Below are 25179 nucleotides of genomic sequence, written 5' to 3'. Positions count from 1 at the left end.
TTGGATTTCCTGGGGTTGATTTTCTTACCTAAATAGTCCTTTCATTTACAGAAGTTCTTCTATTATATTTTCTCAAAGCATGAAATTTTATTCATGTAAATCTGAACCTTTATATTATACCCTACTAAATAAAGTAAGGCAATATATAAAACTTATTAAAATATGACACAATAAGAAACAACTTACAAAGGCAGGAATTAAAAGTAATACATAAAATGTGTGCCGTATGTTTCTGTATGTTATTTATAGGGATACAAGTTTAGCTTTGTACTAATTTAAAGCAGCCAAATGTAAAGAAAGAAGTAAAATTAATTACATGATTCTTCCTTAAGATTAAACAAATCAGCTTTTCAGTGGAAGCACAACTATATCTAGTACTGAAAATATTTATTAGAAAATTTTCTTACATGGATCCTTATAAAGAAGAGCCAACATTATTAACAGTACCCTTTTACATAGACTATGGTGTGTAAGTTATTTAGTCGTCTTCTGCAACATGAATTTAATCAAGGGTTGAGGCCCATGCACACTTTTCCTTTCCCTTTCTTTATATGGACTTTCTAGAAAAATTGCTCAGCCTTTTTTTCCTGATGACTCTTATTCCTTGCTATGGACCAAAGCTTCACAAAAACACATTGGTATTATTATTATCATTATCATCATCATCATCATCATCAATACAAAAGCTAGCACTTCCAAAAGAAAAAACTTGAGGCCTGAAAGTGAATTTGACTGGATCTGCATTTGTTAGAATGAGATTCACCAGTTGGCAGTTTCAATGTGTCCTTTTTATTAGAAATGTTGTTATACTTGCTCATTCAAAATTCTAGAATATTCACAAAAAATATGATGGTAAACATCATTTTCTTTTAATGTACTGTAGTACAATCCTGACGTTAATAAGACAGTGGAGGCATTATTCCTCCACACACATCCAGCTCTCATCCAGGTAGATCAACATATTTTACGGTCCAAAGATTTTTCATATTAAACACCAAATTACTGAGTGCCAGGAACCATTTTAAACAATTTAAAGAAAATACAGTATTAATACAATAGTGTCAGATAAGTACTATTCTTCATTTCTTCAAAGTAAATCAGAATTTTAAGAAATCTACTGACACAACTGTTTTTAAACAGTGGCTTTTATACACACTAGAGCTCTATTGAGAATTATTTTCTAAAGCTAGTTACCTCTTAATTACCTATTTTTAAGGCTCACTATGCCTAATCTTTCACTATTTACTTGATGAAATCATCTTTCATGTCCTGTATGGAGGCTCAATGTTTCACTATTTCTGGTATAGGACATACTTAGAAAGTAGGTTTTGGAGGCCACATTCTTCTATTCCTAGATCACAAGTAATGACCTACTGATCCTTTATCAAGTGTGTACTAAATGGTAGGTCATTTCATATATGACTAATTGCTAGTATTTGGGGAGCCAAATTAAAGCTCCTAGTTTTCCACATAACTCCCTCCCCAACACAACTGTTTTAGGATGATTTTTTATTCCTAACTCTCAGTTGTACTGGTGGTACAGTCTAGATCCTCTCAGGTTCACCTTGTGAACTCTAATTCCTCCACTAAGTATGACAAGATCTAGAAACTAAGCCAATCCTCCAGTTTGCCAGGAACAGGCTGCTTATTGTCTGGGGACTTAGGGGTACTTTTACCACTGAACTACATCCCTAGCCTTTATTTATTTTGAGACATGGTCTTACTAAGTTGCACAGGCTGTCTTCAAACTTTTGATCTTCATGCCTGAGCCTACCCAAGTTGCTGGGATTACAGGTGTGTGGCCACCACGACAGTTACCAAATACTATATTTCTAATGCACAGAAAATTACCTCATTCTTTTCCGTAGTGCTTGGGATTGAACCCAGAGCCTTGAACATTCACTGTGCTCTACCACTGAGTTACACGTCCAGCTCTTTCTTTCTTCTTTTTTTTTTTTTTTTTTTTTTTTGGTTGTTCACTCCAGCTAACCAAAATGGAATATTGAGATGGCAAGGCTACCATCACTTTTCTCAGCTGAATTCCCTACATAGCTGCCAAATAGTGTGACTCCATCTCTTCCTTAGCCTTCTTAAATTCCCTATATATAATGACGTTTCAATACAAATCTGACCAGTGCCACAGGGACCGATTAGCCCTCCATAATAACAGACCCAACTCTTAACCACTTTACACACTTGCTATGTTGATTTGGACCTTCTACGTGGAAAATGTTACCTTTCCTTTATTTAGCCATCAGGTTGTAGCTTAAGCATCTCTTTCTTCAAAGAATTTGTTCCTGACTCCTTCGTATTTAAATTAGACACTGCTGCTACGTGTTCCAATAAACACTGTACTTCCCATATTGTAGCATGTTTCTCAGTATAATCCGTCCACCATCTCCCCGTGTAGTAGCTAGTGTGAAGGGAGAAATCGCGTTCGTCTATCTCAATATTGTATCCTCGTCTTCTGGGTACCATGGAACTCTAATGTTGTTTTGAATAATGAATGAGTTCAAACGACATAGTTCTGTTAGTAATATTGTATGTATCCTAGCCAGGTTCGTTCCCTTTCTCCCTCATTTTCTTTTTGTCAGTTCATTCTATTTTCCGCGCCTTACCGTCCTATTAACTGTCTGAGCCCATCTCCCTTTCCAGTACTCAGGCCCTACTCTTTTACCTTTGAAAAAAGGACGTCTCCCCTCCTCCCTACCGCAAGCCATTGATATGAACGAGATCCTACCTTTTAGGCCAAATGAGAAAAAGTTAAAAAAAAAAAAGAGAGAATCCATTTCATTATCCTTTTCATTAAAAAAAGATAGCTAAATAAATCACTAAGACTGCCACAAGACATACAGGAACCGTGCAGCCGGTAGCCTCCACAAACTTCCTCAGACCCAACGGACACTTCCTTCTTTCCCCGGAAACGGAAAGATGAAAGGAAAGCCCCGGAACATTGTGCTTAGGGATTCGTTTTCCTCAGATTTCCTGATGGGTAAGGCCTACTGGTAGGCGCCGACTGGTTAACATACCCGTCGTTCTTGGAGAACTCCGCTTCCTATTGGTCTGGCAGGGCACCGCCCCCTAAGCAGGGCGGGAGATTCGGTGTGCAGCGCGCAGGTCTCCCATCCCCCAGACGGCCTGCGGGGGTCTTTGCATTTACCTGCCCCCGCGCGGTTTAAGAGAAGTTGGCTTCTGGTGCAGTGGGTAGTCTCCTTTTCTGCGGCAACGATTCAACAGAATTCTGTGCATCGTCGTGAAGCGGCGGGAGCCGCTCCTATTTGAGACCAAGCGGGGCTTTGGGCTTCAGAGTAGCCTGCCTCTCTTTTCTGCTTAGCTTGGAGCTTGTGAGGTAAGTTCAGGTGCTTCCAGTCCCGCGGCCAAGCTGAGGCGTCCGCGTCCTGGGTGGCAGTAGCTGGTCTCCGGGGATTCCCCTCAGCACTCGGAGATGGATCGTTGCACCTCCCTCTTTACCGTCCTAGGGCACTAGAACCAGGGGCTGATGGAGCGCAGCCAACTGGTCAGTGGCGGGAGGTTCAGGCCCACTGGGGTGAGAGGTTCGCACTGGGAAGACTATTAGTCTTCTCCCGTTTCACGGAGCCCTCTGGTTGGAAAGAAAACTGTAAAGATCTGTAAGGAAAGTAGTAAAGTGCCCCGTGAGATAAGCCAGTTGAGAAGGAATGTATCGTGTTCCCAAACCACCACTGTAGGGAGAACCTTCGATGTTATCCCTGCTTGAATAACCAAACTAATTGAACAGTCACCTTGTGACAGTGCTGGGTTGTAAAATGTTGATAAACTAGGATCTTTTGGTAGAGCTTTTTAAATTAAAATCATGTTGAAACATTATTTTTCATTTTACTGTTGAAATAATAATAGAACCATTATACCTTCCCCTAGTTAAATTGCAATCTGGAAAAAAAATATTACTTTTACTCTATTATATTGTGCAGTGGTTCTGAACACCGAATGCGTATCATTCGTCACTTATTGACCATTTTTTCTGTGGAATGAAATATAGAGACGTGCAAAAGACCTGCATGCTTAAGTTGAAGCTTAAAAATACTGATAATAGGGAACGTTTAATGAACACTTTACTAGGCATGTGATCTCATGATAGAGCCATAGTGTGGAGGTGAGATTAGAACCCGAATTTATTGGATATTAATTTGTTAATTGTTGCTTAATTGCTAATCTAAACCACATTTTCTTTAAAAGGATTACATTTTTAAAAAATTGTAACAAGTCCTTTATTTGCTTCCATAGGAGAGTATATTGCTGTTACCACTTGTGCTATTGTATAAATTGACCTATAAACATACCAAGCAGTGCCTTGAAGGGTCATAGATGGCCTCCAAGCATATTTACATTTTATTGTGTGATTATTAGGTAGTGGTTTTTTCAGGAACTGTTAGAAAGAGCTCTAGAAATTTCAGTTGGGGTGACTTAGTACTACATAAAATGGCTTAAATCTAGATTAGGCAATTATAAATGCATTTGGCTGTGAACAATACTGAGGCTTTCTCTGTTGAGTAATTTTTTATTTACATACCATAGGAAAATTGCCTAGGGCATTACTAAATTGCTTAGCATATTTGTTTATATATATATTATATATATATATATATATATATTTTTTTTTTTTTTTTAATTCACCTTCCCCCCCTTCTCTCTCTGGAGATGGCCCACCTTCTTCCTTAAATGTGTATTCCTTCCTTTACCTCCAACGCTTTGTACTTTTGAGATAGCCCATGTTCTCCCTTGAATGTACCTTTGCTAAATAAACCTTTGTCTTTAAAAAAAAAAAAAAAAAAAAAAGGAAAAAAGAAAACCCACTCCCACTAAAGAACTACTAAAATTTTGCTAATAAAGAATTATGTAACAGACCTTACTGTTTATTTTTTCTTGGATTGCCAGGAAAGGCAGAGCTAAAAGTTCTTTGCATGATTTTATTTTTGCTTTTGTTTTTTGTATTTTCCCTAATCAGACTCATTTGCTTTATTGTATTTGCTCATTGTCACTTATTAAAATCCTTTGTAGAACACTGTTGTTTGAATTAAAAATGTAGATTATGCTTTGGAGGACTGAGCGTAGAACTACTGTTGTTTAACCTGATGATCTGGAAACTTAGAAAAACAATAGAAGTTTTTGCATATTAGAAGCACTAAAGTGGTAAAATGATTACATGTATTATGGATAGTTTCTGGAGGTCAAACAAGGAATAAGGGTAACAGATTTTCATTCAATGGCAGTAGAAGTATGTGGTATAATAGGATAATCAGAAATTTAGGAATTGGTTAGAGATGAGTTTCATCCCTGAAATATTTTTGTACTGTGTGAATTTGGTTGAAAATTTAATACTTACCTCAGTTTACTTATCTATGAACGGTGAAATTATACACATACAATCTATACCTGAAAGAATGCAGATTTAATGAACTGGTGTATGTAAAAGTGCCTAATACAGTGCCTGACATACAGCTCCTCAAAAAACAACAACAACAAAAAAAAAAAAAACACCTGTTTATCTTACACAAATATCATGTAAATGCATTAAGCTTTTTTCTCTAATTCCCCCATATTCCCCAGAATAGGAAGCAGTATCATTACTAGAAAAAATTGTCCAGGAGGACATATTTTACTAGCAGTGGTTATTATATGAATTATGGATGAAATATTTATGATCTTTACTATAACTCCATAGAGTTATGAAGATCAAATGAGAATGCATGTAAAGCATGTAGAACTATGTCTAGCAAAGAATAAATGCTTAAATTTTGTTTCCTCACCTTTCCAACCCAAATGCACTCAAGTCTCTAGAGCTCTTTAGCTAAAATAGTAATAGTCATTTTGACATTTATCTGCCATCAAAAGAACTTTGAAGAACATTATCTATTTACTTGTTTTTCTTATAACTCAAGGATTTCTGTGTTTTGCCCCATTGCTTTTGTTTTCTTGTTACCTGACCCTGAGTGAGTTCTTTTTCTAATTACAGGTGACTCTGTCTGCATTTTTCAGCTGCAGAACATGTAGTAGCTTAAAAGGTAAATGACACTGACATAAGGCATTTAAGTGTGACATTTGCCAAAGGTAAGCTTAGGAACATTTCGGTGTCTGCATGCAACTAACTAGGTCATGAAAGAGAGTCGGTAGTTACTTTTTCAGATGAAAAGGAAAAATAGGATTTTTAAGAAAGTGGAAAGGAAAAATATTCAAGTTTTGAAACTAAATTTTGTCAGAATAGCCAGAGCTGATAAAGCTTTTGCTTGCCACACTGAAGTTTGTTCAGTGAATATTGACTATAAGTTGTTAGAGAGGTTCATATTTACTGTTTAGTTTGCAAGATGCCTAGAGAACCATAGTTGGGATCATAACCTGCTTGGATAGCATGTAGTAAAAGTAAAGAGAAGGATGGGCTGAGGCTCAGTGGTAGAGCACTTACCAGCATGTATGAGGCCCTGAGTGTGATCCCCAATACCGGGGGCAGGGTTGGGGGAATGGTAAAGGTAAAGGTTATTTGACGAAGGATTGGTGTACCAATGAAGTATCAGATTTCCCCCAGTGGACTCTACCTTTCTAGTGAACAGATAGTAAAATCCACTCTTTTTTCTAAAATCTTGTGTGTTAATCGCCTCGTTTCTGTTAATATGGTTGTTATATAGATAGGTTAGGTCTTTTCTTTACAAGCAGAATATTTTCCTGAGGTTATATATTAGTTACCCTTGTTAGATTTTTGGTTCTTCTCAAATTGCAGACATCTTTCCTCCTCTTCCCCTATTTTTCAGATAAAGAATTCAGTTACCTACAATCACAAACATAATGATAGAAAATAATGCATAAAATATCTTGCCTTTTTTCTACTTTTGAGAAGAGGTCTTGCTGTGTTGTTTAGGCTGGTCTGGAACTCATTGTATCAAGTGATCCTCCTGCCTTGACCTCTTAAAGAGGTGGGATTATAGGGATGGCAGGGCTGACTCCTTACTTTAGAAGAGTTTAAAAATGTTATACATGTGTTCATTACATGAATTTTTTTTTTAACTGACATTGAACCCAGGGGTGCTTTACCACTGAACTATGTTTCCCTTTTTAAAAAATGTATTTTGAAATAGGGTCTCACTAAGTTGCTTAGGGCCTTCCTTAGTTGCCGAGACTGGCCTTGAACTTGTATTCCTCCTGCCTCATCCTCCTGACACTGGGATTATAGGTGATATAATGCCAGGCTATGAATGTATAATTTATATGGCAGATGGCATGAATTTTTGGTCATATTGATTTATTGCTTTTGTTTAGGTTGGCCATGATGAATAAACTGGAATTAAAGGAAGACAAGATGCTGGAGGTTCAATTTGTGGGAGATGATGATGTTCTTAATCACATTCTTGATAGGGAAGGAGGTACAGAATTATTGTACAGTTGAAGAGATGCTTATGGATTATTTTATTTTAAAACTACTTTAACATTTTATAACATGAAGTATTTAATCTAGTAAGACTGTTAAAAACTGTTTTGATTTTTAGTTTATTTCTTTCAGACTTCTAATTTAAATTTTAAATAAATAAATAAATAAATAAGGCCATGTCTAAAATGAGATGCTCAGTGGTAGTAAATAATAACTACCCTTTGTAATTTAAAAGATGAGGTTATTTTGACCCCTCAAACACTTTCAAGGTTTTTTTTTTCAATTCAGTTTTATAAATTCTGGAAGAATGACATTTTTTCCCCCAGCTTTTAAGTAATGATTATTTCAGTAGTACAGTTTATTTACTTATTTAAATGTAATATTTAGAAAGAATTTATACCTGTCATGTTCAAATTCTTTGTATATTTATATAGGTACTAAATTAAAGAAGGAGAGAGCTCAGCTTTTAGTCAACCCCCAAAAAATAATAAAGAAGCCAGAATATGAGTTGGAGGAAAATGATGAAGAAGTCTTAAAGGATCAGAACTATGTGGAAGTTTTGGGAAGAAATGTTCAAGGTATTTGCTTAAGGGGAGAGGCATTTGTTTGGGGAGATACACACTCATATTTTTGCCAGCAGCAGAAATTGCTTTGCAGGATACACAGAAGTAATTTAGCAAGTTAAAAGGTGGTTTATAATTATATTTCTTGAAAAGTATATCCTTAAAGAGTTTTTTCTCTGCAGTTCCGTTTTTTTTTTAATAACCAGCCTTATATTTATTTTTAGAAAAAAGCAATTCATAGACCAACCATTCTAAAGTTATTCTTAAGATATTTATTTTGTGACCCCAGCCCATGCATTTTTAACTTATTAAAAGTATTTTATAAAGCAAGTCACTTTGTTGTTACCTTGATTTCCTTTACAGAAATAATCAGAAAGAACATTCTAAGAACTAGTGTTATTCCAACTTAGACATGTTTATATTATGGTTCTTTTAACACCTAAATTAAATTCCTGTCAGATCATACTTAAATTAGACTTATATTATAATTTAGTTAGGGTTCTTCTGGGCACAAGGAACACAGATCCACACAAGCTGACTTAAAAAATAAACATAAGGGGCCTGGGGCTGTAGCTCAGTGGCAGAGCACTTGCTTATCATGTGTGTGGCACTGGGTTTGATCCGTAGCACCACATATAAACAAACAAAGGCATGTTGTTCATCTACAACTACAAAAAAATTAAATTAAAAAAAATAAACATAAGGAAAGATATCAATATCATTGGTCATGATGCATTAGCTCGACGATATTAAAAATGGAGGAACTTTGCTCTCATAGGTCTCCTGTTTTCCCTTGGGTCATCTCTGTGCTTCTGTCTATGCCAACTACTTCATGCATGCATGTATTTTTCACTATTTCACATAAATTGCCATCATGACTACCTTTTACCTTTCTCTCACTTAAGTCTGTTGTGCTCCTGTTTAGTTTCCAGTGTTAAATGACTGTTTGTGTGTTTTAGTTCCCCCATTCTATATTCTTAAGAGTGGATTTAGTTCAACTTAAAGAGCCACTGCCCTTCATTAGGCTTAGTGGGTAGGGTAGAATCTCCTATTTGTTCCTAATTTGAAAATCAGTATTTTGTGGGAGGCATATTCTGATGAGAACTTTGGATTCTCAATTACTTATTATGCTAAAGTAAGAAAAGATTGAAAACAGTATTCCAAAAGAGAAACTTGTTTTTATTGTTTGTTTGTTTTTGGTGTTGGGGATTGAGTCCAGGGCCTCACACATACTAAGCACATGCTTGATTCCTGAACTGCTGCACCCCCATCCCTTTGAATTCTTTTTTTTTTTTTTTTTTAAGTTGTAGTTGGACACAGTAACTTTATTTATTTTTATGTGGTGCTAAGTATTGAAACCAGGGCCTCACACATGCTAGGTGAGCACTCTACCGCTCAGCCACAACCCCAGCCCCAACCCTCTGACTTCTTAAAAATCATTTCTTATTATAATGGTAGTTGAAGAAACAACTCTTTCAACTTTCTTATTATAATGGTAGTTGAAGAAACAACTCTTTTTCAACTTTCTCCACATAATAACAGCATCAGGCAGGGTGCAGTAGTGCATACACAGCTATAATACCAGCAGCTTGGGAGGCTGAGGCAGGAGGATTGCAGGTTCGAAGCCAGCGTCAGCAATTTAGTAAGACCCTATCTCTAAATAAAAAATTTTAAGTGCTGGGGTGATGGCTCAGTGGTTAAGCATCCTTAGGTTCAATTCCTGGTACCAAAAATAAAAATAAATAGCAGCATCAAAAAGTGGTATTTAGAGGGATACTAGAGTAAATGGATGAGGATGTTCCAGACCAGAAGTTGCCTCTGGGCCCTAATCTACCCTTCACTGCCAGCCCTGACTGGCATTCTCAAAAGGCTGAGAGGATTAATACCTTGCATATACGTAAACAATATCTTTTATTGCTGTATACTTGTTGGGAAGACTTGCCTTAATTTTTGTCATCCCTCATATTTTATTTTTCTCCTAATCATTTCGATTCATGGAACTTATAAACTACTTATATGCTATTTATCTGTTTATATACTGTGACTCTTTGGAGGGCCACAGACCACTTTAATAACAAAGATTTTTTACCCTCTACTCCTCCCTCAGTAAAAACTAATTTTAACCCTGTTGGGAGAGGAAGTGTCATTGTCCCTGTTGAGAATGGGTTCTTTAGAGAATATGGAACTGTTAACATTTTGATGTGTATTTTCTGTCTATACATCCTTGGGCACACATAAACTTGGATTTTTTTAAATAAAATAGTTTGTAACCTAACATGCTTTTTACAATTAGTAGTGTATCATAGATACATGATTCTGTCATTAGACATTCTTTTTTACACTTTTTTATTGACTGCAGAATCTGATCTACTATATGGATATGAAATAATTTAACGGTCACCTTTTGTTGGTTTTGTGGTTATTTTGAATTTTTTACTACATTGCTATACTGAACCTTTAGGTACATTCATTATTATTATTTCCTTAATGAACTTGCTAGCAAGGATTTTGCTCCACATACCCATTGGGCATGAACATTTTTTGTTAAGTTCTGACATATATTGCCATGTATTCATTCTCCTGAAGTTTATATAAGTTACACTCTTTAATCATAGTATGTTTTCCTAAAGATTTGGTTTTAACCTATTTTGATTTTTTATGGGGAGGAATGAAGATGCTTATTGTTCAAAATTTTTTTTTTCTTAAAATAATGAACCCCACGTGGGCATGGAGGAGACAAAACAATGAAGTACCTTCAATTCTACTTTCTACCATTCAAGTAACTGTCACAGGAGTTTGTATTGGAGATGCACTGAATGAGAATCTTAGTGTGGGTTCTCTTAGCTTTCTTTAACCTGAAGAGTACTGGCCAGTTGTACAGACAAATACTCTTATCATAGGTTCTGTGTTGTTTTTTGGTTTATATAAAATAACACTTCAGATCAGTTACCTGTCATGTATCATAATTTCAAACTCTGTTGCTAGAGTCCACATAAATCTAGTTCAAAACAGTATTTAGGGTGGTTTGCATGTAGGTGATATAGTCCAGCTATTTGTACAAATTCTTAAAATCTGTCCCAGAAAGAAAGTTATGTAACTGGAATACATGTTTTTGTTCCTTTATTGTCTTTTAATACTTTCACTGAATTGTAGTTTATTATGATATTTTATTACTTCATTTGAGAGAACCTACAATAATAGAGTTCTATGAAAGGAGTTATTGTTTGATATATTCCTGTTTAAAGGCCTCCTCGGATTAGATATTTTTCTGTTTCCTGGATAAGATTGTACTTTTTGGTTCTCTTGATTGTAGTAAAACAAATTTCAGCAGACCTAGAACCAGATCTCTAAAGAGTTTTTCTTTATTCCCTGTGAAATACAGTAGCAAGTACATTCTGGTATTAACAGTACTGCTACAAACTCTCCAGTGTAACAGTCTTGAGTCCAGCAAATGAAGCTTTTGTTTGGCTGTGGGCATGCACAACAGAATAGTTCAGTCTTACCAATATAACTGATATTTTTGTTTGTTTCTAGTTGCTTGCAATCATAGGGGTAGAGAATGCTGTTCTAAAGTGTAGTGAGTTTTCTATGTTTTCTACAGGGAAGAGGTAATTACACCTATCATCTTTTACCTCATTTGAGATACTAAATAATATGATTCTACATAATATTTTATTATATTCAGAAGAAGAGAATTTTTAAAAGACAGGAATACTTGACACAGAAACTTTAGAAAGAGTTAAAAACAAAAAGCCTTTTCAGCAGGGACCTTCATTATGGTTTAAATGTGGTTTGTTCCCCCCAAGAGTTCATGTATTAGAAGTATCATCCCCAGTGTGGCAATGCTGAGAAGTTGTAGGCTCTTCAAGAGGTAGGGCCTAGTGCAAGTTACTTTCATCAAGGGGGTGCTGCCCCAGAAGGGATGTAGTTTTTGTGAGACCCTGAATTAGTTCTTGTAAGAGCCATTTATAAACAAGTGAGCCTGTTTCTTGAGTTGCTCTCAGGCTTCCTATCTTGCCATGTAATTTCTACTTCTCACCTGGGCTTCCACTATGATACCATATACCATGTGACAGAGCCAAGAGAATGTTCATCAGAGCTGAGTCCTTGCTGGGGCCATGTCCTTCAACCTCCAGAACTGTGACATTTTTTATTTAGAAAGTTCCCAGCCTTAGGGTATTTTGTAATAATAATAGAAAACTGATTAAGACAACCTTTAAATACATTATTAATTATTTCCCCTGAAGTATGACCCTCTTATAATCAATACACATCTTGACATACTTGACTTAAATCTCAGAGTTCACTAATTTATCCAGTCTGGAGAAAAATTGTATTTGTGAATAGCATTTTTTTGTGTTAAAATTTATATAAGTAGGATTAGTCTGCTTTATGTATTTTTTAATATTTTATTTGTAAATACATATTGATACATCCTTTTATAATGCAGTGAGGGGTATGAATCTTTAAGATTTTAGTTAAAGTTTTCTCTTTTTTTCTTATAAATTAATTTTGTCCCTTTTTCCTAAATGCATGTTACACTTTCTCTTTCAGAATCCTTGAAAAATGGCTCTGCTACAGATGTTGGAAATAAAGTTTATTCTTTTCAGAGTAGAAAACATTCTGAAAAGATGGCTAAGTTAGGTATGTTGCTTTTCTGATTTCTACATCATTCGTCTTTTCTAAGCTATATTTAAGGACATTTCCCTTGGTTATTATCCAATTACATTCCCTAAAAGATACCAAAGCTTGGGGCTGGGGTTGCGGCTCAGAGGTAGACCTCACCTACCATGCATGGGGTGCTGGGTTTGATCCTCAGCATCACATAACAATAAAATGAAGATGTTGTGTCCACCTATAACTAAAAAATAAATATTAAAAAAAGAAAAAAAAAGATACCAAAACTTTTCCTAAGATTTAGAGAATGAGGCATTTCCTAAAAGAATAATGTCATGTTATATTAAGCACGCTTAAGTTAGTTTTTTTCATGTTCAGATGTCTTCTATTCTGAGCTGAAACCCAGTCTTAATTATTTTCTTTTGTTCTTTGTACCACAACATGTAGACTAGGTGTTTTCGTTCTTTCTCCCCGCCCCCAACAATAATAATGAAGTTTATTTTAAAAATACATATACATTAAAAGCTTAGAAAAAGTCAGTGAATGCCTTGGGTAATGGTGGGTTGCCCCAAAAAATCACTAGAATGTTCCCCAGAATTCTTAATTCTTCCATTTTAAAAAAAATATTTTTTAAGTTGTAGGTGGACACAACATCTTTATTTTGTTTATTTAGTTTTCTTTGTGTTGCTGAGGATTGAACCCAGTGCCTCACGCATACTAGGCAAGCACTCTATCACTGAGCCACAACCCCAGCCCTACTTCCATTTTTATTACTTGATCATACTATACAATTTAAGGATTGTCAGAATTTTATGACTTCTGAGAAACAAGACGGCAGCTGTGCAGTGTCAGAAATGTTTAGCAAAATAAATTGACCAGTCCACAAATATATTCTGAGCCCTTAAATTATCTGCAATGAAGGGGGTACAGAGAACAGATATATTTCTGTTAAGTGGTGAATGTGTAGAATGCACAATGTATAGAGAAGTGGGAAAATTAAGAGCCCTCAAATATAATCCTACAATTCCCCAAAAAGCTACTTGACATTGAACAAGTCACTTAACTCTTGGGTTGGCAATGTTCTCATGTAAAAGAAAGAGTTGCATTTCAACTCTAGTTTCTCATAAGAACCATCTCGGGATATTTTTAAAATCTCAAATCCTTTTCCCAGATATTCTTTTTAATTGTTCAGCAGTGGGTCCTGGTTATTTTTTAATAGTGTATTATAGTTATACATAATATTGGGGTTCATTTTGAAATATTTATACATGTATCTTAGGTGCTTAATAAATAATTAGGAAGTGATGAGTGACTCAAATCACACAGGGTTGGATGTGGAAGTGCATGCTTGTAATCCCAGGTATTTGGGAGTCTGAGACAGGAGGGTCACAAATTCAGGAACAGCCTGGGCAACTTAGCAAGAATCATCTCAAAATTTTTTTAAAAAGGGGTGGGGGGGCTGGGTACAATGGTGCACGCCTGTAATCCCAGCAGCTCGGAAGGCTGAGACAGGAGGATCGTGAGTTCAGAGCCAGCCTCAGCAAACTGAGGTGCTAAGCAACTCAGTGAGACCCTGTCTCTAAATAAAATACAAAATAGGGCTGGGGATGTGGCTCAGTTGTTGAGTGCCCCTGGGTCAATCCCCAGTACCAAAAAAGTAAAAAGGACTAGGATGTAGCTCAGTTCTGAGGCACATGCCTACCCTGTGCAAGGACCTAGATTTCATCCCCAGTGCATATATACACAAAGAGATTTTATAATTTTTTTATTAAGACTTTGATACTGTACTTAGAAGATTTTTTTTGTATTATAGAAAAATATTTACATAAAATTGTTAGGAATGGTCTCTTCTAACCTTTTTCTTAAAACAAGTTACCACCCATATGAGTTTATATGAATTGCTGATTTTCAGAGAACTGGACTATAATAAATTACATGTAACATTATCATTAAACTGTCACTTATTTTAAAACATTCTGGTACTGTATTTAGATCTTTTGAGAGGTCGTCATTTTTGAAAGCTTTAAGGCAAGGAAACAATATATATGAAAGCGCTTTGAGAATTAAGATTTATCAGTATATAAAGGCATAGGAATACCAAAATTAAGGGAATAATAATTACCCATTTGGTAAAATATAATAGTCATTTTAAGAGCACTTATGATTTATAATTATAAACCTATGTATATTTCCTTTTTTAGTTTTTTTTTCCGGCGGACACAACATCTTTTGTTTGTACGTGGTGCTGAGGATCGAACCCGGGCCGCACACGTGCCAGGCTAGCGCGCTACTGCTTGAGCCACATCCCCAGCCCCATTGTTTTTGTTTTTTGTTTTTTTGGTACTGGGGATGGAAACCATGAGTGCTTTACTACTGAGCTGCACTCCCAGTCTTGTTTTGTTTTGTTTTTTGAGACAGGATTTCACTAAGTAACTGAGGTTGGCCTCAAACTTGTGATCCCCCTGCCTCAACTTCCCAAGTTGCAGGGATTGCAGATGTGTGCCCCCATGCCTAGCACCTCTGTATAATTTTAAGTGATGTCTTTTTATTCAATCACTGCAGCCAGTGACCCATGTCAACATTCAAGGTAAAGTAAAAATTACAATTGTTAAGTGTTGACATGGATTAGAGAATTATAGGAAGAAATCATAAAACCTGTACTTCTGAACATAATTTGATCATTTACCAGTTTGTTTACTTTTTCTCAAAAATGTGATGAATATATTACTAATTTTGAACATCACATGGTTCATAAAATAATTTACCTAACTGATGTGTTTTTTATTGTTTATTATCCGTATCAAGAAATTAAACGTTTTTATATACACAGATAAATCTAAGTTATGTGCATGTTGGTTATCCACTCAGATAACTTCTACTCTTTTACTTAAGCTTAGTTAGGACCTATAGTTGTGATATTCTTTAAAGAATTTCTTTGACTCAGTAAGTATTCTTGCTTATATACTAAATATAACAATAGAATAGAATGTATTAGTATTTTATGGATAATATAATCTGTCATTTACTACTGAGTATAAATGATGATTTCATTTAATTGGGCTAACTTAAATATAAGGCTTATAGACTAAAAGTTAGATAGGAAGGTTTTGTAAAAACTGTGTCCAGTGTGAGAAAATAAATGTAAACAAAAGAGCAAAGACAAAAGTACAAGTAGAGAGGTTAGGAGTTCAGCCAGTTTGAAGAAAGAGATAACTTCTGGGAAATTAAAAATAGAATCAGTATGTTGGAAAGATATGTGCACTCCCATGTTCATTGAATATTATTCACAATAGCCAAGATATGGAATCAACCCAAGTCTCCAAGTATGGCATATATACACGATGGAATATTCAGCCTTTAAAAAAAGGAAAAGGCCTTATAAGTACCTTTAGTTATGCATTTTCTTTCATTTTGAATAAGGAGAACCACAAATTATGTAATTGACTTGGCTTGTCATAATTTTCTTTGAAAAACAAAATAAATAGATTATGTATCTCCCCTGGTCAAGTACCTTGTATAGCTACCCTTTACAGGATAAAATGCAAAAATCCTTAGATTGAGCTTTGCTTTACTTTTCCAAACATCATTATACTATTTTAAGAAATATATTTTCTATATGAACCCATACTGCATTTTTCTACCTATTTTTATTCTGGGGTACATTTTTTTCTTATTTCTAGCTACTAAGATTATAACTATACATCAAAATTATTTTAAGTGTTCCACAAATATGTAAGCTAAAAATAAATAATATCTCCCCCCCCAAAAAAAAAGATGTTTAAGTAGGACCCTATAGTAGACTGATGAGAGGCGAGCCCGAAGAGTATTCATTTATTTACTTTACTTACTTGTCGGCTGGGGATGAAACCTAGGGCCTAGCACTTCATAGGTAAATGCTCTACCACTGATCTACAACTCAAGCCCTAGCACTTTTATTTTTAAATTTTCAATATGTTATAGACCAGTTTATTATGTAAAATATGATAGAAAAATGAAAATTAAAAGACACAGCAAATATATGCCCTAATTTTTATTTTAATTACCATACAATTAACATTTCGTTTAATATGATCAGAATAAGGATAAAATAGGAACAAGAAAAGAATTATATAAACTGTATACAATTATTGAAAGGTGATGATTTTTCATGATTAATATAGAAGAGAGGTCAATAGACTTTTTCTGTAAAGGGCTAGAATGTAAATATTTTTATCTTTTGTGGGTAAGTATTCAACTTTGCTATTATAATTCAAAAGCAACTACAGTGCAATATAATGAATGATGTAGCTATGTTCCAATAAAACTTAAAATAAATGGAAGAGTGGATTTGGCCCTAACAGATAATCAGTAAAGTTTTATATTTAACAAATGAGCTTTTTTCTTGCTTAATATGTCTAAATTTTATTTTAATTACACTCATATATGGAAAAAGGTTTTCAGAAGTAAATTGATCATATTTCTAAGCAGTGTCAGGAAATTTAGGACTGACATATAGTCTCAAAATTCATCTTTAATCCTTGATAATAAGCCAGATCCAACAATATAACCTATAAAGTTATGGGTAGATTGAAATTCTTCTGGTGAACAAAGAGAGTCCAGATTTTATGTACTTTTGTGTGGAGGTTAACAAATTAACCTTAAAATAGCTTATGTTGCAATCAGTGTGTCAAGTTAAATGTACATGCATTTAACAGTACTCAAACTGGTTTCCTGGTGTGTTCATAAGCTTGGATATTGCAGCAATATCAAATAATTATAAAAGTTTCTAAATATTTATTCTTAATTCCTAGGCTTATGAACTAGAAAGTTTATAGACTGGCGCTTGCCTATATACCATATACTTTGAGAGTGCTAATAAATAGTATAGCTTAGAATGAGGAAGTTAGAAAAAAGAGTTACATTATTGCATTATTTAATTTTGGCCCTCGACCAGAGTTTTAGAAATGTAATGAAGAGTATTCCTTTCAGTTGTGAAAAGGATATTATGAAAGAAATAACAGCTTATGGGAACATATTAGAGACCTGCCTCCCCTCTCCCCACCCCACCCCCTCACCCCAGGAAAAAAAAAGAACTATCCCCATGTTTCAGCAGGTATGGAAAAATTGAGAAGGAGATTTGTTTAAAAGAGAATAAGACAAATGTAATTTTGGGCAAAGTGAAGTTGTGATGATATACATCTGGGTAGAGTAGGGCTTGACTACTTTCATCTGGAATGAATTTATTGATTAGAGGTCCAGATAGTAAATATTTCCAGCTCTTTGAGCTAGAAAGTTTCTGTTGTGACCACCCAGCTCTGCTGATGTAACATTGTATTGAGAAGGATTCTTAGGTACTGGCTTCATTAGGAAACTGTAGAGGTATGTTGATCATAATAGTGGAAAGGTGAAGATACTTTGAAGACTGCCACTGAAAAGAGTTTAGAAAGTGAGCAGGTTGGACAGGACATACATAGATACTTCTTAATTTATAAGTAAAAGGTAAACAGTAACAGGAAAAATGAATTTAATAAAGGAAAGGCTTGATGAAGGGACAAGTAGTGATATCCATGTTTCTAGTAGTGCTTGAAACTATTTTAAATAATTCAAGAGCAGTATTTGATAGTCCATATAATGAAGCTGCCATTCAGCAATCATTTGTGAACCTTCTATTATGGAGAACTGAGGATACCAAAATGATTAAGACAGTTCTTCACAGATTGGTGAGATTATACCTATTAATAGAAATACAGACAAACAAAAATTACTCGAGATGGCACGTACCTATAATCCCAGCAGCTTGGGAGGCTGAGACAGGACCATCACGAGTTCAAAGCCAGTCTAAATGGCAAGGTGCTAAGCAACTCAGTGAGACCCTATCTCCAAAATACAAAATAAGGCTGGGGATGTAGCTCAGTGGTTGAGTGCTCCTAAATTCAATCCCTAGTTCCAAAAAAAATACATAAATAAAAATTACTCCTTAATGAATGCTGTAACAATTATAGCAGTTATTATGGAGTGTTTACTATATGCCAGAATCTGTGCTCAGTGCTTTATATATGCATCTGTCTAGAAAAACCTATAATGTGTACAAAAAATCACAGATGGTAGCAGAGCCAGGTTTAGATCTCAGCCTATTTAATTTTAAAACCTACACTCTTCACTATTACTGCCCAACCTCCATAGAGTTGTATACAAGCTACAGGGGCTGCTAAAGTACAAAGGCATTCTCTAAGACATACCAAGGAATATTTTAGAGGTGGTGATATCAGTTTTTGAAGGATGAATAGAATTTGTCAGGAAGACAGGGAGAAAGTGATGTAAGAGAGAAATGCATGATTCATCCATACACCTGCAAGTCATGAGGTATGGCTGAAACACAAATTGCAAAATGGACTGTAGTAAAAATAAGTTTTAGGGACTGGATAAGGGAGGGCCTGTATATCAAGCAAAAGAGTATATATTTCTTCTATTGATAAGGTGTGGAAAAGTGATCAGATGGTTTTAAGTAAAGGTGTTTGCCAATCAGATCTGTATCTTATAAAGCCCGTGTTGGCAATATGAACTGGCTTCTCTTGGAGTCCATACAAAGTGAGAGCTGTGGGAATAGGGGCAGGGGATGAACTAGAGACTCAGTCAAGAATGGGAGAAGGGTGGCTGTGTATGGTGGTGCATGCCTTAATCCCACCTTGGGAGGCTGAAGCAGGAGGATCTCAAGATTGTGGCCAGCACTGGCAACTTAGCAAGACCCTGTCTCAAAAAAAGAAAGGAAAAAAAAAGGGGGGCTGGGGATGTAGCTCAGTGGTAGAGCACCCCTAGATTCAGTGTGTGTGTGTGTGTGTGTGTGTGTGTGTGTGTGTGTAAATGAGTAAATAAAAGGTAGAGATATAAAGGAATACCAGTAAGAAAGCTAGGTTCTAGGATGATCCTGGAATTTTTGGACTTAAGGTCTTGGTAGATAAAGGTACTATGAAATTTGATAAGGAATATAGAAGGAAAAGGAGGTTTCAGGGAAATATAACTATACTGTACCTTGTGCCAGTAATTATTTCAAGTATTGTTGAGTCACCCAAGAGGTATTTGCCTATCAGAGATAGTCACCCATTGATGACTATCTTGTACTACCTTTTATTTTCATTCTCATGTTTTCTTTGTAGTTTAATAATTATTCATAATCAGAGAGCTTTTGTTTCAATGTAAAACCTAAATGATTTCAGCTAAGTTGCTTTGTGTTTATGTGTTTCTTTTTGATAAGAGGATTTCCCCACCCCTTCTGTGGATCAGCATCTTACAGTCCAAAAAATGATACCTTTTTTCTGGTATAAAGAGTGAGCCAAGGACTGAGTCATAAAGCATGCCTAGATTATTTAGAAGGAGGAGGACAATAAATGTAACAGGGGACCAGGGTAATGTCTATGGGACCCAAATGGAGGAATGATTTCAAGGAAAGTTTTTTTATAAAACCCTACTGAATTATGGAAGACTAAGGAGATCAAGAAAAAAGAAGCCAGTGCATTTGTAGAGAGTCATGAGAATCTTTTATTTTTTTTTTTATTAGTTGTTCAAAACATTACAAAGTTCTTGACATATTATATAGAATCTTTTATTTTTGAGATTTGTGGGTGCATGTGCAAACAGTTAGGAATGGTGGAGCCAATAAAATGGCCTTAACATACAAATTCAACTATATCTTCTCTATTTCAGGAAGAAAAGGACTGAGATAGTTAACTAGTTTATACCTTTGTTCTCAGTAAACAATGTCCCAGTGTGAGTGGTAACTTGAGAAATGTATATCTGTTCCTTCATTTAGGCTCATTTTCCATGTGCCTGTTATAGTGCATGTGTTGTGAGCATCATGAAAATAAATATTGGATTTTTTAAATTTAAAATGTCCCCTAAGAGAATCCATCTATTTTATTTGATGTTCAACTAAAGGGACTGTCATCTGTTCAACACCATATTCTATTTTATAAGTTATTCAATGTATTATAGAGTTTTAGACACAAAATAAAGAATACCACACTTTGTGGGTGATTTAAGAGATTTTAAACATAATTTGAGCGTGCACAGTTTTCACTTGTCTTTAGATCCTATTTTCTGGCCCATCTGCCTCTTAGTGAAGATATGCCTCCAGGATATATGGTAAGAGATGGAAGGAGTGTTAAGTTGTTGATGGAGAAAAGAATATGATCGAAGCCAGGTATGTGGCACACACCTGTAATCCCAGCAGCATGGGAGGCTGAGGCCATGAGTTCAAAGCCAGCCGCAGCAGTGGCGAAGAGCTAAGCAGCTCAGTGAGACCCTGTCTCTAAATAAAATACTGGGGATATGGCTCAGTGGTTGAGTGCCCCTGAGTTCAATTCCTGGTACCCCCCCCCCAAAAAAAAAAAAAAAATTGGGAAAGCAGCAAGGTCAAAGTTATTTGTATTTCATTTATTGAGAAATTTGTGGATAATTAGAAGATTTAAGATTTGAAGATGCTGGGGAGAAAGATTAATAAAGGTAAAAATAGTACTCAATATGGGTAAGTTTTTCTTACTGATAAAAGTAGCAGACAGGTTTTTTTCTTCAGACTTTAGGTAAATGAAATAAGGCTGTTTTCTACTGTTGTTCATTAAAACATTTTTTTATATGTTTATTTTTCTGGTTACAGCTTCAGAGCTAGCAAAAACAACAAGAAAATGTGTTTCATTCAGTTTGAAGAATGATCCTGAAGATACAAAAAACATTCCTCAAAGTAGCAAGGGTAAGTTCTTTGAAGAGAATTTTTATAGATGATTCAAGTTAAGAGTATGTTACTTTTTTTCTTATCCAAGTGAATTTTCATGAATTTTCTTCTGTTCGGAACATTCAGAAAAATGCAGTTAGTACTCCAGTGTGTCTTTATATACATATATTTATCAGTCAATAAAAGCAGTTTTTCTGTCCTAACTAAAGTTGTACATATTGACAGCGTCAACTAAGAAAGGTCTTTATATCCTATGTCATTTCCTTGAGTTAGCTAGCCAGTTGTTCATGGAAGACTTGGCTTTGACAATTACTAAGTATAATAAGGAGTTCAGAGTTCAGAAGTCATGATTTGTGGAGAATTGTGGAGAAGCTTTTTTGAACAACCATTCAAACTAGGTTAAACAGGCTACTTTTTAATAATCAAACATTCAAAAGGCTCTATTTTCTTTCTTTTTTTTTGTTAGAATGCTATGCAAATGCAGGAGGTAGCTGTTACTAATGGGAGTAGTCATGACATTAATAGTGATAATTTAACTTCTATTGGAATGGTAGTTAATTGAGATTCAATAGTATGTAGTGGCTTCTGTGTAAAAACTACAAATTTGCTTTAAACAAAACTAGACCATGATGAAAAGCTAAGTGTCTGTAGTAAATCATGTTTTTTGTTTCATTTAGGGCATTCTGCTTCAGACAAAGTCCAGCTGAAGGTAAGCAATTGACTAAAAACAAGCAAATAGGGGCTGGGGATGTGGCTCAAGCGGTAGCATGCTCGCCTGGCATGCGTGCGGCCCCGGGTTCAATCCTCAGCACCACATACAAACAAAGATGTTGTGTCCGCCAGGAAAAAAAAATAAATTCTCTCTCTCTCTCTCTCTCTGTCTCTCTTTAAAAAAAAAAAACCAAAAAAACAAGCAAATAACTTAGTGTTACTAATTAAGTCGTGAACAATAAGCATTTCATCTTTTATCTTAGTTTATATAGTGTGATTTATAGGTATTTATCAGTTAAATACTGAGTTTTTAATTGTATTTATTTATTTACTTATTTGGGGGGTACTAAGGATTGAACTCAGGGGCACTTGACCACTGAGCCACATCTCCAGCCCTGTTTTGTATTTAGTGACAGAGTCTCACTGAGTTGCTTAAGTACGTACCTTGCTTTTACTGAGGCTGGCTTTGAATTCATGACGTTAGCCTCCCAAGCTGCTGGGGTTGCAGGCATGTGCCCCCATGCCTGGCTGTTATTTATTTGTGTGTGTGTGGTATTAGGGATCAAACCCAGGGGCTCACATTCTAGGCAATCACTCTACCATTGAGCTACATCCCCAGCACAGTATTTAACTTATAGATGAAGAGATTGATGTTCAGAGTGGTAAAGTCTGAATGCATCTAACTCAGAATGGGTAAAGTTAGAAAATGAGCCTGGTCTTCTGAACTGTTCTCTTTCTGCTGTGTCAGAACTGTTCCTGGGTATTTTCAACTTAGAGCTGACCTGGGAATTTTATGTGTTTTTCCTTGGTTATTATATATAATTCTCTGATGTTACTTGGAGAGGTTGATCTCAAGATCCACTAAATCTATTAACCATAATTTAATTATACATTTGAAAGTTGGTTTAATTATATTCATTACAGGATAACTAAAAAGAATTGACAGTTTTTATCTCCTACTTTATGTTTTGGTGGTTTTGTTTTTTCAGTATGGTCCTGCCTGGATTTGGGCAAACTCAAATGGTTATGAAGGAATATAGGACATTGAATATATAAGTGGGAGTGTTTCCAGGTCTTTCTATCTATAGGTTTATACATGCCTGGGCTATGTACAGGCTTAGGTAGAGAATCCCTTAGATAAAAATTAAGTATAGACATTCAAGACCATGGTTATGTCAGAGTCTCCTTTGTTTGTTTTTGTTTTTGTTTTTGAAATAGGGTCTCACTATACAACCCAGATTAGCCTTGAACTTGAGATCCTCCTTCCTCAGCCTCTAGAGTAGCTGGTATGACAGGTGTTAACCACTGTGCCTGGCATTCCTTCAACTTTAATGGTGCTTTTTTTCCTTTGTTGTATCTTCTGTTATATCACTATTTAAAAAAAAAAGCTAGAAACCAAGCAAAAATTGAGATACATTAGAGCATTATTTTTCAAGTTAATATATCACAGTACATTAGTAGATCTTGTCAATTCTCCCAAAAGACCATTAGAAAACCCATCAATGAGTATTTGAGCATTCCCTACCACAATAAGAGACAGCACCATGACGGAGTCCTAATAGCTGTCTTAAAAGAGGAAGTTTAAGAGAATTAAATATATCAAGCTTGAGGATTTAGCTCAAGTTTTTTTAAGGCATGTCTTTCAAGATGAAGAACTGATTGGGATTGGGCAAAGCTGGGGACACCGTATTTTAGGATTGATTGACATAGTAAAGAGAAGGTCTTGAAGTATGTCTTGACAATTGATCTTGTTTGATAAGAGGAACATGGTGTTTGCTCTATGGAGTAATTTTTTGTCCTCATGGAGAATAGTTTGTCCTAATGGACAAACTGTAAAGATAGATTAGTTTGCAGAAATTCATGTAACAGAGAAGTTATAAATTAGTCTTATCTTTTTGGAAAGCATTTTCTAAAATGGTTATTTTAACATGAGTGTTCTAGTTCTCAGACTTGATAATTAAGCCATCTAGATGAAATTTTCTCATTTTCAATCTTGAAACCACTTTAGTAAGACATATAAAATAAAAATTTCTATTTCATAAGTATTTTGTCATAACTTTTCAATTATACACACATGTGTTGAGTCAAGATGGAAAAAGGTAAAAAAGAATTTTAATGATTTTGATCAAAACATTTGAAACATACTGCATTATACTTCATAAGCCCATTGGTAAATGATCAACGAGGTTATTGTGATTATTACAGTATTTTTCTTTTTGGCAGGACTGGCAATTGAACCCAGGGCCTCAGGAATGCTAGTCATACACTCTTACCATTGATGTAATACTTAAACATTAGTAAATTTCTAGTGCATTAAAAGATCCATTGCCATATACATAACATATACTATTTCCTTTCATGGTCATCAACACTACATATTATTGCCTTTTTAAAACTATATCTTGCTAACCTTATACATATGGTTCAAAAACTTATGTTTTTTCTTTATATAATAAGAGAAGTACATGCATTGTTTACAAATGTCTGGAATTCATTTTCTAGAAATTAGTAGTCCTTTGGAATTTTTTATATTGCTTTCAATATACTCTTTGTTTTTTCTTTCAACAAAATAATTTTTCATTATCATCTAGTTGTAATATAGTCTATTGAAAGCATAATGTTTTTTCCTAGCATTTCCCCCTCTAATCGGTCATTAACTTCCATTTTATTAACCATCATGCTTTTTTATTTTTAAACAGAACAATGACCAAAATGAATTTCTGTCAACACCACCTCGTAGTCTAAGAAAAAGATTAATAGGTATGTTTTACCTTTTACATGAAGTTTTTATAAAAAATAAAATCTAAGTAAGGGTCAATAATGGTTAAGTATAAAGGTTGTAGACTTTGCTTGGGGTTTTAATCTTTGGCTCATCAGTTGCTTGGATCTCTGTGACTCGATATTTTCATTTGTAAAATAGACATGATGAGAATTAATTGAAATAGACATACTCATTGTATTTGACCTTGGTACAAGCTTACCAAGTGTTAGCTATTACTTTTTATTATTGCTGTTTCTTTTCATGAAAGAAGGATACGCTCATGTTTTCAAACTGGAGATTCCTTAAGGTCAAAAACTAGAGGACTGTATCTAATCTTAGTACTATACCTTCCACATTATGGTCAGAGAACATTGAAGTCCATTAAAGTAATATGCCTTTGAGTTTGTTTTGAGACAGTCTGGAAGTG

General features: G+C 35.0%; 1 protein-coding gene across 4 annotated transcripts in view; it reads left to right on the top strand.

Annotated features, from left to right (window-relative positions):
- The first annotated feature begins 3080 nt into the window (after positions 1–3080).
- The window catches only part of Orc2 (origin recognition complex subunit 2), a 41967-nt gene continuing 19868 nt past the window's right edge, over positions 3081–25179 (top strand). Inside the window, exons 1-8 of one of the 4 annotated variants that reach the window (XM_046463037.1) lie at positions 3081–3349; positions 5993–6041; positions 7288–7391; positions 7831–7974; positions 12514–12603; positions 21206–21298; positions 21958–21989; positions 24691–24751. In XM_046463037.1, coding sequence (XP_046318993.1) covers positions 7295–7391; positions 7831–7974; positions 12514–12603; positions 21206–21298; positions 21958–21989; positions 24691–24751 — 517 coding nt within the window. In that variant the 5' untranslated portion in view covers positions 3081–3349; positions 5993–6041; positions 7288–7294. Of the gene's footprint in view, positions 3350–5992; positions 6088–7287; positions 7392–7830; positions 7975–12513; positions 12604–21205; positions 21299–21957; positions 21990–24690; positions 24752–25179 lie in introns of all 4 variants that reach the window. The other 3 variants (XM_046463038.1, XM_046463039.2, XM_046463040.2) reach the window with 3 other exon arrangements.

This window comes from Marmota monax, unplaced genomic scaffold, assembly GCF_021218885.2.
Source record: "Marmota monax isolate L192 unplaced genomic scaffold, Marmota_monax_Labrador192_F-V1.1 WCK01_AAM20220418_F8-fsc00095, whole genome shotgun sequence".
Lineage (NCBI taxonomy): Eukaryota > Metazoa > Chordata > Mammalia > Rodentia > Sciuridae > Marmota > Marmota monax.
This window is presented reverse-complemented; position numbering and strand designations above follow the sequence as displayed.